The sequence below is a fragment of the Pinus tabuliformis genome, chromosome 2_1, assembly GCF_031772625.1.
Source record: "Pinus tabuliformis cultivar Carrire ecotype Pingquan chromosome 2_1, CPIR1, whole genome shotgun sequence".
In the NCBI taxonomy this organism is placed as follows: domain Eukaryota; kingdom Viridiplantae; phylum Streptophyta; class Pinopsida; order Pinales; family Pinaceae; genus Pinus; species Pinus tabuliformis.
In genome coordinates this window covers 490642503-490661849 of record NC_142299.1, presented here as the reverse complement: position 1 = coordinate 490661849, position 19347 = coordinate 490642503, and the positions used below count along the sequence as shown (strand labels likewise).

The window sequence follows — 19347 nt, the reverse complement described above, 5'->3', positions numbered from 1 at the left end:
ACGGAAGTGTGCTGGTCCTGAATTTCTTGCAACCTGAGGAGGAAGGGACCTATCTCCTCTCCCTTCTACATCTGATATGACCTCAACTAATTCTCCAATAGCATCATCCGCTGTACGAAAGAGGCCTAGTATAAGGTGGTCAGGGTGTCCCACATCTCCTTTGCTGTGTTCTTCTCAGCAACATGTGGTATGACATGATCTTTGACCCCGTCTAGGATCATGCACTTCGCCCTCGCCTGGGGCCCCTCATACTTCTCATTCTCAGCGGGGTCAACTGAGATAGCCACTACTTTGAAGGCATAGTCCTTGATGTGATGTCTATCCAGGACTACTAGGATCCTGGCCTTCTAGATGACAAAATTGGAAGCTTCGTCCAATCTGTCCTGATCCCTTAGTCCGTTCACTGCCATCTCTACTCCTCTTTGGGACTCCCTTTGAGTCCTGATTTCCCTCCTGAAAATCCTCTGGCCAACTGTTGAACCGCTCCTCTCCAGTCCTCCTTTGCAACTGCAACTCGGATCTGGATTCCTTAGCTAGACATCCATCGAGGTAGTGATTCCCTCTACCTTGGTGGCGTCTCCTTAGACACTGTTCTGCACCGATAGAAAAAGCGTCTCACCAGTCCTCAAATCACAATCTGCACATTTCCCTTAGGCCTTAACAACTGAAGAATCTGAGCCCTTTAGGCTCTATGCAATCACGGTGAAGGCTGAATCTACTCCTCCGGCCAACTGCGTCAATCCTTCTTGGTCGAGAAGGATGATGTGGCTCAGTGTGAGCCTCTTTTGCCTTTGCGCTGGCCCTTCCCATGGCTCGAAATGTTGATGTAGGCTCTGCGTCACCCTCTAAGCACTGCATCACGTCTTCTCTTGCCGCTTCAGCTCTGGAACAACACTGTCTCTTGGGACAATTGCTTCTGCTGCAAATTTTCATATTTCTTCTGCTGGTGTCTTCAGTCCTGCTGTGATCTGCAATCGCATTGATACCATGTGGAAATTTTTGAATCTAACACATCAGAAACTGTAACGAATAAAATATATAAATAATATAAATATATATAAAAGATAATAATCATAAATAATAGTTAGTTAAGCTAGTAATTAGGTTGAAGAGGCATGTCTAATAGGACATGACTCTTCATGAAGAGACACTTGCTTGATATATAAGCAAACCTCTCGTTCTCATTGTAAATCATTCATTCTTATTCATTTATTTAATATAATATTTATATCTTCATGGATATCATTATATTCCAAGTTTTTTGGAATAATTAATTTGTAGAAGAAACTTTGTTGGCTTCATTTGGTATCAGAGCCACACGATTGGCTGATCACCAGGCCTTTGGCTATCAACCTATCATCAACCTTGTTGCTATCATAATTGAAGCGTTTCACCACACATTTGGAGATTCCCCATTTTTTAGGTCTTTGGCCATTTGTTACTATTTAAAAAAAATAAAAATAAATAAATAATAAAAAATAAAGAAGAAGGGTATATAAAAAAAAGAGGAAAGGAAATAATATATTCTGAACAAAAAAAAAGAAGTGAAAATATATATATATAAAAGGTTTTACATTATTGATAAAAAGTGTATAATAAAGATAAGCGGGAATCTTTTCAAGTATATTTAAAACTTTTTACGTGGAGAAGCCCGTGGTTTTAGAAACGGTAAGTTTTACATTTTACGTGGAGAATATTAATTGAGGTTTTAAAAACAACCCATGGTAATTGCCCATGGTATTTTAGAAACCAATGGTAATTGCCCATAGTTTTAGAAACCAGTGGTAAGTTTTACATTTTACGTGGAGAACATTAACCAAGGTTTTAGAAACAACCCGTGGTAATTGCCCGTGGTATTTTAAAAGTAAAAGATATTTTGATGACATTGGAGAAAAAGGTGCGATCTAAATAATTTTAATCTTTCAAATCTAAAGATTGTGACGGTACCAGGAGTCACGTCTCATCCAAATTTTCTGAGAAAAAGAAATATTATTATAATTATAAAAAGGGATACTATATAAGCCTTATATAGTTACATATAAAAGGAAAAGCGGGTCTCAAAAAAGTATATATAAATTTTATATAACTATAATTTTATAATATATATAAATTAAAATTATATAATATATATAATTTATAATTATATATATTAAAAAAAATTATTATTATATAAAATTTTTATTAAAAGAGTGAACAAAAAAGGAAGAAGGAGAAGAAGAGAATATTTGATATATATATATATATATATATATATATATTAGATTTTTATAAGAGAGAAGTGGAAATATATTTTATAGATTAAAAAAATATATACAAAAAAAAAGAAAAGAGAAATTATATAAAAAGAGAGTAAAAAAAAAGGAGAGAGAATATATCATATAAAAATTAAAAAAAAAAAGAAAAAAAAGAAAGATAAAAGAAGTGAAGAAAAAGAAAAAATATGGAATCCATGAGTAAGGAACAAAGACAATCAATCACAAGAGATATAGAACAATTAATTACAATATTTGAGCGACTTGAGAAGAGACAGAGAATGGATTCCTTCTTCGATTCTCTACATCCATCATCACTTCCACAAAATGATGTTATCCAGTGTACCGAGAAAGTGCAGCTAAAAGATCAAGAGAATGACAAAATAGCCAAAATTCAACAAAGCAAGGAAGTGTTAGAATGTGAACATAAAAATCTTGTGGATATACATTACAAAGAAATAATGGAAAAGGACGAAGAAATTTCCCGTCTCAAGGACCACGTCGAAAAATTATTGGCACAATTGAAGAAGACTAAAGTCTCAAAGAAAGAACTCAAGCAGCATTTATCAGAACAAGAAGAGGAAAATTTATGTTTAAAGAACCTTAATAAAAATTTATTAGAACAACTCAGAGATCTAAAAAATGAAAAACTTAAAATTCAAAACACTGAAAATAAGGTTGATGAATCAAAAACCAAAGAACTTTTACGTCTGAGAAACCATAATCAAAGTCTTCTCAATCAAACTAAGAAACTTAGCGAGGATAAGAAAGCATTAAAGGATAAGTTGGAACAAGTCACTCAAGAAGAAGTATCGAAATCTCCAGTCACAACAGTTCAAGTTGAAAATAAGGGAACGAATACCGATCCAGTGAATATGACAACTCAAGAAGACAAGTCAGTTGAAAAAACGACACACGTAAATGTGGCAGTTCAGACAATGGACATCCCAAGTAAATGTTCCATAACCAATTCAACATCTTCGCCAGAAGAAAATCTAAAAACTCCATATCGACATCCGAATCACGAAGGTAGACCAATCAACCATGCTACGTATTGGTACCATTCAAACCAGAAACAACAAATTGATGTTTCAGAGAATAATGACGTAAAATCAATCTAGTCTTATGCTAACAAGTCATTACAAACTTCCAGTGATCAGAGTACTATATAGAAGATTAAGCTGGGATGGTCTGATCCCTTCTCAGTGCGACAATTTTGTTTGTCACTAAGAAGATCTTATCAACTTGTATCGACGAGGATGACTATTCCGAGACAGAAAGACTTTCGAAGCAGAAAAAGAGATCAAGCCTTTTGTCATCAACAAGCTTTGAGGACAAAGCTTTTTGAGGAAGAAGGCAATGTAACGAATAAAATATATAAATAATATAAATATAATATAAAAGATAATAATCATAAATAATAGTTAGTTAAGCTAGTAATTAGGTTGAAGAGGCATGTCTAATAGGACATGACTCTTCATGAAGAGACACTTGCTTGATATATAAGCAAGCCTCTCGTTCTCATTGTAAATCATTCATTCTTATTCATTTATTTAATATAGTATTTATATCTTCATGGATATCATTATATTCCAAGTTTTCTGGAATACTTTGTTCACCTCAGAAACCCTTACTGCATTTTCTGGTTTACTATCTCCTACTTGTTCTTTGCATTAACAAGTTATTTAAATGCATAAATATCGAAGTAAACACAATTGCAACCTTCACAAATATTCAGATCAACAACTGAAATAAACTGAGAAAACACAAGGGACACTGTTATTTTTGGACAATCGACCGCGCAAAATCCCAATTCAGGAAAATTGGTGTAGCATATAGAGGGTTTTATTATTAAGCAGATTCTGAATACAACTAGGGTGCTAAAAATGGCTCACCCTTTAGAGAATTTCCTTGGCAACAATACCTCTATCCAGAGACAGATATTTCGGCTGATTAGCAACCGGATGAACGATCCCACAGTGACTCCGGTTATTCCTTGTGCTGGATAGCGAAAGCTGCTCCTAGAACTGTGTCACCCCCTTAGGGACTGCGTCATCCTCTCTGGCTCTGCATCAGCCAATCAACTCTCAGTTTGTCCCACTGAATCACCTTAGCGTAGCCTCTGAAGCTTTCTGCGTCAACTGCGTCAACCTTTATGGCCTCTGCGTCAGCTGCTTTGGCTCTTTGCGTGCTATGCGCTGGCCCCCTTAGCCTCCGTGTCAACCTTCGTTGCCTCTGCGTCTACCTTCCTAGGCTCGGCGCTGCCTCTTCTGGCGCTCTGTTGCCTCTCTGATATGTATTCCTCGGCCTCCTGCCTCACTGCCCCTCACTGCAATTGATCACTTGTTTCATTGCCTCAGCAAACCTCGCCCCAAAAAATCAAACTCACTGATCTCTCTTGGTGTCTTGGTGTGTCTCCAACTGACCCTTAAGCCTCCTCTTATACTTTTTTGGTTGACGATTCAACAATCGAGATTAAGTCCCTAATCAATGACTAAGATTAGATTTGGCTTGATCCTTGTTATTTAAAACTTTCTCATCCATATTATATTAATACACATTAATATTTTAATTTTCCTAAGTGTAGACTTAGGGTCTCATTAAAAATATTAATTATTTTAATATCTCTCCATCCGGATGGAATTTCCCCAAACGATTTTTGGGTCTTGGAGATCTCATGTGCCTAAGCCTCTCCACCAATTTTCATGGCTAGAGCACATCCGATGCTACCAAAAATCAACAGTTGTTATATGGTTCAATCTATGTTTTTTATGCTTTTTATATATAATTTATTATTCTACATACTTTTGTTGACATATATGCATCAAAATATAAAAAATATATTTTATATAAAAATTCGCTCCCCAAATCGCTCCCAAACCGGGAGCTTCTGAAAATGTCGCTCCCACTTCCACTCCTGCTCCCGCTCCCCATTTTCGCTTCCACTCCCAAGTAACCTTGGCTCAGCCAAACTGCCAAGAAATACTTGGTCAACCGATGGTCAACAAATCACAGAGCAACTCGGTCAATGAAGGTCAAACAGACCTCAGAAACTCAGTCAATGCTGGTGAAAACAGATCTCAAAAATTCTCAGTCAATGCTGGTCAACACTAGCCAAATGCTGGTCAAACTTCGGCTGTCTCAGAAATTCGGCTCCCTAGAAACGTTAGCCTCTTCCTCAGATTGCTTCCCATGTGTGTGTGAGAGAGAAATATACAAGTGATGAGTGAGTGAAGAAACGAGAAGTTGAAGTGTCCTTTTATTGCGATTTTAGGGTGACCAAGTGGCACATCTCTTTGTTGGGCCAACTGTACTTTTGGGGCTGACTTGGGCAAATTAAATTAAATTTTCTTTCTTTTAATTTTCTTTCATGAGCTGACTTGTGTAGTTGGGGAATACCTCCCACAGCTACCAAAAATCAGCAATTTCAGCCATAAAACTCCATTATAAACCCTAAATCCTTCATATTTAATTGAAAGTCTTGATCCTTCATTGATTTACCACTGTAAGACTTTTTCTTCTGGCTGTTTTATGACTTTGTATACTCGCTCATTGAGAATCTACGAATCCCTAACTTATAACAGCACTATAATTTACTTTAGTGGTCTAGGAATAGAGTGCTTGAACTTTGGTGAAGATTTCCCTAGCCATCTAGGCTGTACTGGTACCGTATCCCCATTATTGGACCTCATCCATCACCTTGAGCCATTCTTATTCAATATCTTTTAGGTGACCCTTATAGGGAAACCTCCCTTGTGGTGCAAACACCACTAAATAGTTGGAGAAATACTGCTGAGGTGACAGCAGAAGTTGATCTCTTGTTTTCCCTAAGGTCTGGATTTACCTAGTAAGACTTTGGACTAGGCCTTGCTAGATTTTGCGGTAACAGGCCTGATCTTTTAAGCACTAAAGTTTGTGCTTCCATTTCTTTTTGATCCTTCTCAATGTTTATTTGATCTGGGGTTAATCTGGATCTATGTTGGTATTGTTTGATTTTCATTTCCACCTTCATCAAAGATATTTGCCATTACTATTCTTTCGTATTCCTCCTCCAGTGTCTAAAAATTTGCTTATGCAGTGACATAGAAGTTTAGAGAGTGATAGAGCCTTATTCGTTTATAGAATATGTAGGTGACATACTAAACCCTTATTTCACATGAGAGTGAAAATCACCTGTACAACTGTCATCGTGTTTGACATAACTAAAGGTTAATTAACACTTAAACATGTCTAATAGTTATCTATTAATGTAACATGTGGCTTTAACATTTATATTCTAAGTCACTAAGTATTATCTAATACTGACACCTGATAAGTATTATCTGCCACAGTAACACCTAATAATTGCAATGATATATCTTTTCATTTCAATGGGGAAACATATAACGACCACACTCCTACTCCAATCATGGGAGCTATAGATATGGATGGACTATCGTTGGATGCTTTTTATGGTCTAAAATTTAGATACTATTATTGCTTAAAGGTGATGATGACTCTAAATTGTTTTCATGCAAATCATTGTGAGCATATCCTTAGAATAAATTGCTTAGAACCAAATGGATTCGGTACAGTGAGATGTATCTGTTGCATGGGGCCCTTAGATTTGGTACAATGAGGTTTGTATATTGGATATTATCCTTTTATACTAATGATAATGTGAAATTACAATGGTTGTAGAAACCTCTAATACTTAGTTGCAGAAAATGGTACATCAATCGGATAAGCTCAACCAGAGACACACACAGCAGAATACTGATCTTTTCGTTGGCATTTTATTTGTTTATTTTTATTGACAATATGTCATTAAGATGCTGATTTCCTTTGTGGTCATGGTAAGCAGTTTTGTATTTTGCAGCATGGGAGCTTGTGACTTAAGGAAGGTTGATTCAGTAGTTTTGTTCTTTTGGCATTGGTATAACTATAGATAAGTTTTGTTCATCATGGGAACTATAGATATGGCTTGACTCTCATTATATGCTATTTATTGAATAAATAACAGATATTATTGAATGCTTATGCTTAGAGGTGCTAGTCATTGCAGATTGTTTTCGTGCAAATCATGGTGGGCATATCCTTGGCATAAATTGCTTATAACTGAATGGATTCAGTATGGTGAGAGTTATATGTTGTATGTGATCCTTAGATTCACTACAATGAAGTTCATATATTGCATATTATCCACTTAAGTTAATGATAATGTGAAATTAGGAGAAATTATAGAAACTTTTGGTGCATAGTTAATGCGGAAAATTATAGATCAATTGAATAATTTCAAGCAGGGCATGCATAAGAGAAATGATCTTTTCATTGACATTTTACTTGTTTATTTGTTATTGGCAATTCTTCCTCAGGTTTTTTAGTTCCTTTGTAGTCATGGCAACCGGTTTTATATTTTGCAGCATGAGAGCATGGGACTGAAAGAAGGGCGATTCAGTAATTTTGTCTTTGAGCAATGCTATAAAAAGCGCCAGTATGCCAAGCTTTTGAGATTGGGAGAGGAGTTCCAGGAAGAGCTAGCTTCATTTCTTCAAAAGCACAAGGATATATTCTGGCTTCATGAGATTTATTTAAACCAATTCACATCTGCATCAAACACTCTTCACAGACTAGCTTTTTCACAGAAAGATGGCCTCACTTCATCAGATGAAGACCAGGCAGAAATTGGTGGGCGTCAAGTAAACCTGTTACTGGATGAACGGAGACGCTTGTTAAATCTTGGCAAGATAGCAGTTTTGGCAGGTGATTTTCCATGAATTACATAAAGAGACCTCATCTTTAAGCATATGGATGTGCTTTCATATTGAATACTTTCTTTTCACTTTTATCCACATGGATAAATTATGACTCAATAGAAGTTATTGGGTTATATTAAGCTTTGTCAAGTAAAAATAGAAGTTTATAGATCTGACTTTGGAGTGCTGTTGCTATGTTTCTTCTCTCTTCAGTGATTGATTTAATTGTCTCATAGTGATATTCATTGGTTTTCAAAGCTTGAAATGAAAATGAATCTGCTTTGTTAGCTCTCTTCCGTGATTGATTTAATTATCTCATAGTGATCTTCATTGGTTTTCAAAGCTTGAAATGGAAATGAATCTGTTTTGTTAGCTGGTTAGTTGGCTTTGATATATGATAAGTTTCATCATCTGTATTGTAATCAACCTTCAATGGTTTCAGATGTTCACTTGCCTATTGGGTATGTAGTGATCTCGCATATAGTTTTGGTAAGGTGTCCCATATGTCATGTTTTTCATTTTTTAGGAGAAAGAATATGGGTTCATACATGCTTCACTGAAAACATGTCTCCTTCTCTAAAAGATCTTGCAATTTTTTCTAAGTTATGACTGGTCTGTAGCTATAACTATTTTTTCCTGGAGAAAAAAACCGTAATTTTATTCATTGAAAATGATTAAAATTACATTCTGTAGACACACCAGCTGTGTGTATGCATATAGAAAGTCAAATTAGATGCATAACACATTCAATCATAAAAGCCATGTGACTTATGAAACAATAAAAAAAGAAAAATGCATTATAATTTACATAGAAATGTTGGAGTTACTTTTGATAAAAATCACTAAGATTCTCCTTTTTGCCTTTCTTTTTCTAGAGTTTTTGCCAACCCCCAGGATTGGGTTCGGAAATTACCATTGCCATTTATGTACCACCAGCTTGTAGGGGAACTGCTTTATCTGAACTTGAGCTCTCAGAGGCATGTGTTATCTTTGTGCCTCCCATAACATGTGCTTTGGGTATTACCTCTTTCTGCTGCTACAGTATTTGAACCGCTGCTGGTTTGGTGCCGTTTTCCAAAGGAATTTCAGTTCCACGTGGATCCTCGGCTCTTGTGTCCCCTTGATTATTATCTTGATGCTGTATGTCTTTGTTTGTAGGGTTCTCCATCCTTTCTTCTTCTTCACTGTCTGAAAAATGTGGATCTGCAACCTGCCATCCCTTTGGCTTTTGAGTCCGTCTCTTCTTCCTTTTTGGGACTTTTTTTGCCTAAGGACATGTGTTCTACAAATGTTTGGTTTGGAACCAGATAAGGCAGATGAATGCTATGTTTTCATAATCTAATAATTGAGTTCATTGAAAGTTTTTATGAACCAGGTGAATACGGTCAGGTAGACCTTTGCTAAGGTCTATCTCTACACAAATTTGAGCAAAAGTAAATATTCCTTTTTCTTTTCTTTCTAAATTCATCTTTTTAAAGTTTCCCAATTTATTTCCAATGCCTTCTAAAATTTGATGGTGCCAGAAAGGAAGAGATAGATTATGAAGTCTCACCCAAATCGGTATTGTTGAGACCGTCATAGTTGTAGCATCGAACTCTGGAAAGCATGGAGTTATGAAGAGTCCCACTCTACCCCAAAACCATGGCCCCTCATTTAAAACGAATTCCAGATCTTTCTGTGTATCAAATTGTACAACAACAAAAAACCCTTGGAGCATAGGTAGATATCACAATTTGGGGTCCAGGTAGCAAAAACCCACTGATGTAGTTCCTCTGATCTAGGCCAGAAACCATTGAATCTACATATAGCAACTCTAGATTGAAGAACAACTACCTGTGGTAGATTAACTGCCATAACTGGTGCTTGTTCTGTCTGTTCAATGATGTAAGGTCTTGGGATATTTTGGATGGAATCGAATGAGGTATGTGTCTCAGTCTTCTTTTTCACTGCATCCTTGAACGTGGTTGGTCCATTGGGATTATTGATTCTTGGAACACCTTCCTTTAGCCTGATGTTTAATATGATGGTGGAGTTCCTTTCTATGGCATAATCTTTTAACTGTATGCCATTTTGCAACAATTTCCCCTCAGAAATCAAACTTTGTAAAATCATTGGTATACCCAGGTTGTTTTGTACGATCTGCTTCAAATCTTTCACTAGATTTGAACCACAAACCCGTAAGAGGACCGATTTCCCACTTAGGGTTTTAACAAAGTTCTGAAAAATCTCCTTTGGATCCAGTTTTATATTCTAAACTCTTTTACCTGCATGTCTCTCTAACAGATTTGAGGGGATATAACTCAGATTTGACTCAGGAGACTATTTTTTCAATGAGCGCAGGTCCAGTAGAAAGAAACTCTGCATACGTAGAACCATGAGGCAGGAATCCTTCGTGAGATGAACCATACCACTGCCATCAATTCAAAACCTAGGCACCTTTGCGATGCACTATTCATTCTATGAGGATTCATGATGATCCCACACAGATGTTTCCAGCAGGGCTGATTAGTTGTTGTTCTGCACGAATTACTTGCATAGAAAAACTAGGATTATACCCTTCTGCACGGAGATGAACCAAATTCTCCCTTCGATTGTTGCCTCACCGGGAAGGAATAGCTTCGTTATTGCACCATGGCATGTCTTCACTGCATCTCGTGGACGTGATATGAATAGCAATGCCCGGTGCAAGGCCACAGAGAACCCTAACCCTGAGAAAGCGTGAGACCTCCGTTTTCCTCTGTCTGGAGACTAGTGGATGCTTACATGACAAAGTCAGGTCTATAGCTAGATGAGATTGTTTATGCTAAATTTAATGTCATTGCTGGCTGTTTTTGGGTGTTAACACAATTGTATTAACAATGTGATTCAACAAAACTACAGGGAAGTTTAGGATCATTTTCCCTACGTCCTAGATGAACAACTTGCAGTAAAATGAGGGAGAAGAAGAAATGGGAAAGAGTAGGTTTTATGTAATTAATCCAAGGGCTTATTTAAGCCAATGCCCTTCTTGTAAAAACGCATCATTCAATAATCAATATATATATCTGTTCATGTTTTCTATTAATTGAAGAGTCTGAATGCTCTAGTAGGAGAAGAGGAAAAATCCACAAAAAACAACATAAGGATATGCAAAAAGATACAATGAATGGGCTATGGGTTTACCATTTTAGTTCTCTAATTGTTTGTAGCAGTAGATAACAACGTTTGTTCTCTCTGCCAAGCTCTTACAAATTTGCCTTCCTCAAAAATCAACAAGAAGACCAAGCTGCCCACTCCAAGCTTAACCACACAAAGATGAATGTAATGAGGAAAATAGTGGGATAGAAGTCCCCTTTTATTTCTCTTTCAACTTTCCCTAAACCGTAAACCTCTCCTAGGTTCCATCTCTAAGAGAAATTAAAAAAAAAAGTGTTTTTCTCATGTTCCACTGGAGCATCTAGGCCACCTAGGGAGTGCGTGGGGAAGATCTAGGAAGAGTTTGTGGGTGTTGGAAACCTTTGAGCACTACTGAGAGGGGGGTGGGAGCGGTGAGGGTTGAATCAGTAGTGTGATCTATACACCATTTTTGCCAATTATTACTTCAATCACTGAATCACAGATATATGCACCAACAACACATTAGATTATCCATGCATATAAATATATAAGAAACTAAAACAAGATAACCATGAGAACAACAAGAATCAACACATCAAAGGCGCATCCACACAAGAGACACAAGATTTCTTGTGGAAACCCTCCGGGAGAAAAACCACCCTTGCTGCTGTTGCGCTGCTTTGAATTTCTATTAGTCAAGCAATTGGTCTTTTACATAGCTTGCTGACTCCCATCAACATGGAGACTCGACCTCATATACAAAATGCCAACACCCATCGGCTAGGAGACTCGATACTACTGATCAATTCAAAAGACTCTGTTCTCTACGGATCTACGGACTACCATCCGCTGAAAGCCACCACGATCAACGATCCTCACCCAACTCCGATTCCAACTACCATTGGATTGAGAAACTTGTTCCTTTCGTTGAAGTTTCGATATCACTACTGCACTTTCAAGAAGTCACTGCTCTTCACCACTATGTGGACCTCCTTTCATCTATTTTTAGACTAGATCCAAGACACTTTGATCAACAAGAAATCAACTTGGCATACTTGCTCTCAACAACATGATCTCGTCTCATCATCAGATCAAAATAAATGCAAACTCCACAAAAACATGTGCTCTCCAATAGAAAAAATGTGGCCACAATAAAACTGAATAAAATCAGACCCTCACAACAATAGAATGTTGCATAATACAATTAACATCATAAGACACTATGGCTGTGTGCCAAATGCATCAGTAGCTCCTGCGAAAGAAAGTGTGAGAGGATCACCAACATATATTTTAACAACATACAAAAACTCTTCCTCAAACAATATCTACTCCAATACCTTCAATTTTGATCTATTCTGCAACATGCTTCAGATTTGCTCACTATTCAGTCATTAATACTCATAGACTGAAGCATCTAGGCTCTATTCAAGGTCTGAAGCATAATCTCATTCTCTGATACCTTCTCACTCACATACATACATTATCTAACACCATCAACTCACAATCAACAACTACAAAGCTGACAAGACAAGAATATAAAACTTGTAGGGAGAAATTGAGCTTGGGGATAGGATCAAAGGTGCACAAGTTGGACCAAACCAATCAACTAAGGCCACAACTTGTGCACTAAATGCATTCACATCATGAGAGGACCTTTTTAAACAATTTCCGACTTTTTCAAACAATTCTGGAAGCCTCTAGGAATTTCCTTGCTAATTTCCTTCCAAACAACGTGAGGAATACGGAGAAAATCTCGCCAAATCCCTCAGTCACATGCATAACATTGTCTCCATGCAACTGTGGCTAAGGATGAGGAAAACCAAAGAATCTTCAGTGCAAAACCTTTGCCATCAGTTGGATTCTCTTCTCCAGTATCTGTACTAGCCTCCAGACCTCCGACATGGCCTCTAACTCCCAAGTGTCACTGCCAAGTTGACCTACAAGGGCCAACAAACAAGGTTGGCAAGAGTGCCAACAAGTCCTCTACTCTCCAACAATCATCTCCTTGCGCTGCAACACCTCTGACAGACCTGCAAACACTTTTGTAGCACCATCATCAAGCCATCACATCACTACACAAGTTATCCTCATAAGCATAGACATGAAGACCTAATGAAGACCTAGTTGACAACTCAACTAGTGTGCCATGAACCATCTCTATCACATGTAGATCTATATGATCAACATGTAGCAACATCCTCTACCTGTAGCAACACCATCCAACTATCTTGCAGCATCAACAAACCATCATGACATGTCTATCAATGCACATGCCAACTCCTCCAAGACCATCATGCTACCATTAAGCTCAACCAATGCCAACACATGCCAACACAAACCAACATGAGTGGCATCATATTGTTGACATCAATGCCAACACAATCAACCCAATGTCAACTAAACTAGCAGCATCATGACCATGTTGACATCAATTCCAATACTACAATGCCAACATGGGGAGTACGTTCACTGCTTTTGGAGTGTTCCTTGCAGTGCCATGCTCCCCATAGTAGTAGTGAGCATGCTAGGGAGCCTTGGTGCATGATCCTAGCGATGCTACTTGGATGCTCTCACTCGAAGCACAACTGCAAGGTAGGAGCAGCCCATGGGAGGTGCTCCTAGTAGCATTGGATAAAATAACCTCCAAAAATAACAAGTTCTCGACAAGATGCGTGCAAGCAATCCACTTTTGTTAGGTCCCTATAATACTAGTATATTCCCCTTATTGTTATTGTAGCCCCCTATTGTTATTGTTGTGACCATGTATCCCCCATGTTGTTATTGTTGTGCCCCATAGAAGTCCACTATTGTTATTGTTGTGCCCTTACATTATTATTGTTATATAGGCTCTGATTATATTGTGACCCCTTAGACTCTTATATATACCAAGGAGGTCTTATCATTTGTATCATCCAAGAATTGTTCATTTATGTAATGTAAAGGAGGTTTCCCCTTCGAAGAGGCTAATTTTTAAGTCGTTGATCTATCTTTTCTTCTATTTTGTGAGCTAGTTGCATAACATTTGGTATCAAAGTTTTGGATTCTAGGGTTTCGCTTCTTCAAACAGGTCATCTTGGCATTTTCACTATAACTTTTTTTCTATGAAGCTTGAGAAGATGAAATTGCAACCACGTGGAGCCAAAATATTGGTGAACTTCGCCTATGAATTTCAGATCTTGGTTCGCTATATTTTCAAAGATATGATCCGAGGAAGTTAGGGTTTTTGCAGGCTCCAAAATTCAATCTCAAATAGGTGACCTAGGGAAAATCATCATAACTTTCTCTCTAAGCATCTGATTTGAATGTCCTAAAAAGTGGCTTAAAGTGCACAAACTTTAGTTTTTTGTGTATCATTTTCAGGGCCGAAGGCTTAAACAATGACACATGACACTCTGTTCAACTTCACTCTACTGAACCAGACACTAATCAGGTCATCGTGGGAGATTGAGAATATCTCTTCCTTGAAGAATCCAATCTCGGTCTGACTTGTGGGGTTGGAAAGAAGGCTCAGAGGGCTACCACAGTACGAAAGTTCAGACCTCAGAGATCCGAAATTACAAAGATACAACAGTTTCAATATTGATCTCCTAAAAAACAAGAAAAAGTGTGTAATGTTTTAAAATTTTGCATAAATTTTGTTTGAATAATCAGTTTGAAGTAATTCAAAGGGCATAGAGAAGCATATATATCACTCTTTGATTCTAAAATGCGTCGAAACAAAAAAATGGACACACATAGTAAGCAACTAGAAAGCTCTTCTATGACGCATGAAGAAGATGCAGAAATGCAACATGATATATCAAAATTACGAGAGCAAGTGCAACAAATTCACTTTCACAGAGAGTAACCAAAAATGAATTGGAAGCGATGATGAATGTTAAGATGGTTTAAAAGGGAACATGGATGCTTTAGAATAAAAAATGGAAGGTTTGAAAGATGGTTTAAAAGCATAAATAGAAGGTTTGAAGGAAGGTTTGACAAAGTTGCTACAAGAAATGCTTCCTACGGGCACAAAGGTATTCCATGAAACTCATGATGAGAACAAAATGAATATTAATCATGATTTTAGAGACTCTAACTTTGGGTTGAAGACCTACCACATTCCAAAGATTGATATGAGGAAATTTGATGGCAAGGATTTAGTAACATGGATACTACAGGTGGAGCAATATTTTGATCTACATGATGTGCAACCCTCACAGAAGGTACGCATTGCATCTTTATATTTGGAACCCAATTAGGTTGTATGGTATAGATGTTCTCGTAAACCACTTATCACCTGGTCAATTTTTACAAAGGAAACTATGAAACCGGATTTGTTGTTTTTTCCTCAAGTGTTCGAATTCTACAAATCGGACACGATTCGACCTAATTTGAATCCTATTTTTGGGTCGTGTCCCGTTAGGACACATCGTGTCCCGAAAACTGGATTCAAATCTGGTGAAAAGGAACACGCGGGCCATTAAAAAAGGCGCATTCCTATTTTTCTTTACCATTTTCTCTCATTCCTTTTGCAAATAGTGAGCTGTGGGTTTGCTGTTAGAAGTTTGGAGCAAGGAGCCAAGGGTTTGGAGCGCTTTCAAGGAGATTCAAGCACCAAGTAAGTGCATTTCATCTCTATTTTTTTGCATTTGTATTACAACAATTTGTAGATGCATTTCTTTTACAAATTTGTGCATGTTTTGTTTATTTTTTTTTACAGTGTTCATGGCTCAATGAAGGGTAGCAGGTAGGGGGCAAAGGGAGGGGAAGAATGTTCCCATTAGAGATGCCCCTCCTCCCCCAATATCATCAGAGTATGCTGCAAGTAATGTTGAGGGAAGACTTCCTCTTAAAGGTAACATTGAGAAATATCCCTTGTGGAAACATGTCACAAGAGAGGATGAGCCAAGCAACAAGGGGAAGGGAGGAGGCAATGTGCATTGGAGATGCAACTTTTGCCACAGTACTTTCACAAGCACATATTTTCGTGTGAAAGGCCATTTCTTGGCTTTACCAGGTTGTGGAGTTGGAGCTTGTATAATAGTTCCTTTACAAAAGAGGAAAGTAATGAAAAAAGAGTTCACTGTTGGTATGGCAAATGTGGCTGCAAAATCAAGAAAAACCAAGAATGATGACCGCCTTCCATTTTTGAGGAAAGACACCACCAAATTTCCATTTGAGAGTTCTATTAGGGGACAAGCAACGAAAAGAAAGGCAATTTCACTTGGTCCAGTGGACAAGATTTTTCAAAAAGAGAAACGGGAAGAGCTTGATCTCACCATTACCTTCTTTTTTCTATCAAAACTTCATATCCTTTAAAGTTGCACGCTCGCCTCTATTTATTGAGATGTGCTGAGCTCTAACTCATGATTCTCCATCATGGTATGTGCCTCCTGGTTCAGAGAAGCTTAGAACCACATTGTTGACGAATGCAAAATAAGAGGTGCAAAAAATGCTTGAGCCTATTAAAGCATCATGGCCAACATCTAGGGTTAGCATTGTTTCTGATGGATGGACAGATCCAGTACGACACCCACTCATCAACTTCATGATGTCTTCCTTGAATGGTCCAGTTTTCTTGGAAGCAATGGATACACTTGGAGAATACAACGATGCACAATTTATGTGTGAGTTGTTTATTAAAGTTATCGAAGATGTAGGTGTTGATTCTTGTCTACAAATCATTACAGATAATGCACCTGTTTGCAAGGCTACTGGCATGATTAAGGAAGCTAAATATCCACAAGTGTTTTGGACACCTTGCATTGTCCATTCATTGAACTTAGCATTGAAATCCATTGCTTTTGATGTGCTTTGGATTGGTAACATTATTGAGGATGCATGACATATCTGTATCTTTGTGCAAAATCATACAAATGCCCTCACTATCTACAAGGAGTACAACAATCCGTCATTGTTGAAGATTGCTGATACATGGTTTGCCTCTTCATTCATCACGTTGAAGAGGCTGAGGGAGCTCAAGACTGCTCTTGGGGCCATGGTTATTTATGAGTTTTGGTCTTTTTGGAGAAAGATAGATCAAGTAACCTCTAAAAGAGTGAAGGACACAGTGCTAGATGATGCTTGGTGGGAGAGGGTAGATCTAATTATTCAGATCACGGACCCTATCATTTCTTTGCTTCGATTTGCAGATACAGACAAACCCATCCTAGGAGAGGTTTATGGGGGATGGGATTCCATGATTGAGTCTGTGAGGAGCATTATTCTACAAAGTGAGTGCCTTGAGTATGAGACATCACCAGAGGCCTTCTGTGGTACTATACAGGATATTCTTGTCAGCAGATGGGACAAGAATTGCACACCTTTACATTGTTTGGCTCACTCGTTGAACCCAAAATACTACAACCATGAGTGGCTAAATGGTGGACCTTCCCACAGATTCCCTCCTCACATGGATGGTGTGTAAAATTTTGTAGATGTTCTATGCTAAGAGCAATTTCACTTCTCTCACAGCAATCATACAAGTAGATAAGCAAAATGCAGATAGAACATATAAGCAGATCTTACAGAAGACAAATCAGAAACAAGAAAAATGTATGTGTTCGTTTCGGCGGTCAACAGGATGCTTCAACCAGCAAAGTCTCCTTTGGTCAGCCAGCCCAGCATGTGTCACAACAACCCTCCAACCAGTAGATGAGTCAACCCAAGTCAGTTCTACAAAAGTCAACGCTGTCACGAAAAGTCAACGCAGGGGCAGCAAGCTAAAAGTCAACGCAGCAGCAAAACGGTCAACCCTTTGACCTCGAATTTTGTGCCAGGTAGTACGGCCTTCAAAAATCGAACCTCCCACAAGTTTTCAGCTTGTTTGGACCAAGCGTTGACCAAAGTCAACGCTGGTCAAACTTCTGCGAAACCCTAGCAGCAGAAAAATCCTCTTCGTCCTTCCCACGTGTGGCTGGAATTCGTCCTCCAGGTAGCTCGTACTTTTAGGATGAGAGAGGAAGATGTGAGTTTTGTTGTATTTAAATTCTCTCCAACTTTTCCTGTATATATATCCATCAATGAGGGGTTGTGACACATCTGTTGGGCATGTGAGCCTACATTACAAAACTGGCTGACCTTGCACATATAATTTATTAAGAATAATAAATTCAAAATATAAGTTCTGCTCATCGGATTAAGACTATTTTTATATGGATTTTACACCTCTCAGAAAGAGGAATCCAACAAAAATATTAGCCTCTTAATCTGAGCATCAGAACATGGAGTTTGGACCTAGTTGTCCAAATTTAACACTCCCTCTCAACTAGGGAGAACTCCATCTATTAGTGCAATTAACATCGTGAGTCATCCCGCCGAAACTTGCTTTGCTGGCTTCTTTATTTTAGAACAGAAGTGGGTCAGTCACAAAGACATCATTCCCCGACTGACATAATCAGTCCAGAGGTCCCAGACCTCACAAATCTTGATCCCAGATCAAGTGGTTGGACCATGCCATCCTAGATAGAGAGTACGGCAATCTCTGATGCGTCCATCAGTCTTTGCTAATAGTCTCTAGCTTTTCCACACCTCATTGGCCAAATGAGAGGTACTTCCCATGAGCCCTGAACTCAATGGGTAGGATGCATACGGGGGACAGATTAAATGAGTGGCGGACCAGCTCAATAATCACAAGGGTGGGGCAGAAGCATTATGAGTGCTTATAGCTTCGAGAAGCTATCCCCAAAGCCCCCCAGAGCTCCTAGAGCTCATCGTCCAACAGGACCCACATCATAGGGTCTTTCCACGACACCAAGACTCTCACGGAAGGTTAGGAACTCGACCTTCCCCAGGGGCTTAGTGAGAATATCCGCGACCTGCTCATCAGTTCCTATATGATCGAGCCTTACGGCGCCTCGCTGTACCATATCCCGGATAAAGTGGTACCTGATATCAATATGCTTGGATCGGTCGTGGAACATAGGATTCTCAGTCATACGAATCCCACTCTGATTATCACAGAGTATTACAGTGGTATCTAGCACATGTTGGAACAGCTCACTAAAGAGCTTCCTCAACCAAACTGCTTCACAACAGGCCATACTAGCAGCAATGTATTCGGCCTCCGCGGTGCTCAAAGCCACCGACTTCTGCTTCCTGCTCATCCATGAGATCGAAGCAGAACCAAGATTGAAACAGCATCCAGATGTGCTCTTACGATCCACCACACTGCCAGCCCAATCGACATCAGTATATCCCGGAGTATCACACTCCGGCAGTGTATCTCAGCCCATGGTTTATCGTGCCCCGAAGATATCTCAAAAGATTCTTGGCACCAACCC

At 38.4% G+C, this 19347-nt stretch overlaps 1 protein-coding gene across 3 annotated transcripts in view; it reads left to right on the top strand.

Annotated features, from left to right (window-relative positions):
- LOC149201067 (nuclear pore complex protein NUP133-like) overlaps positions 1-19347 on the top strand; it is a 215915-nt gene that overhangs the window by 173038 nt on the left and 23530 nt on the right. For all 3 annotated transcript variants that reach the window (XM_089402852.1, XM_089402853.1, XM_089402854.1), the window contains exon 6: positions 7655-7994. In XM_089402852.1, the coding sequence (XP_089258978.1) occupies positions 7655-7994 (340 nt within the window). The remainder of the gene's footprint in view (positions 1-7654; positions 7995-19347) is intronic.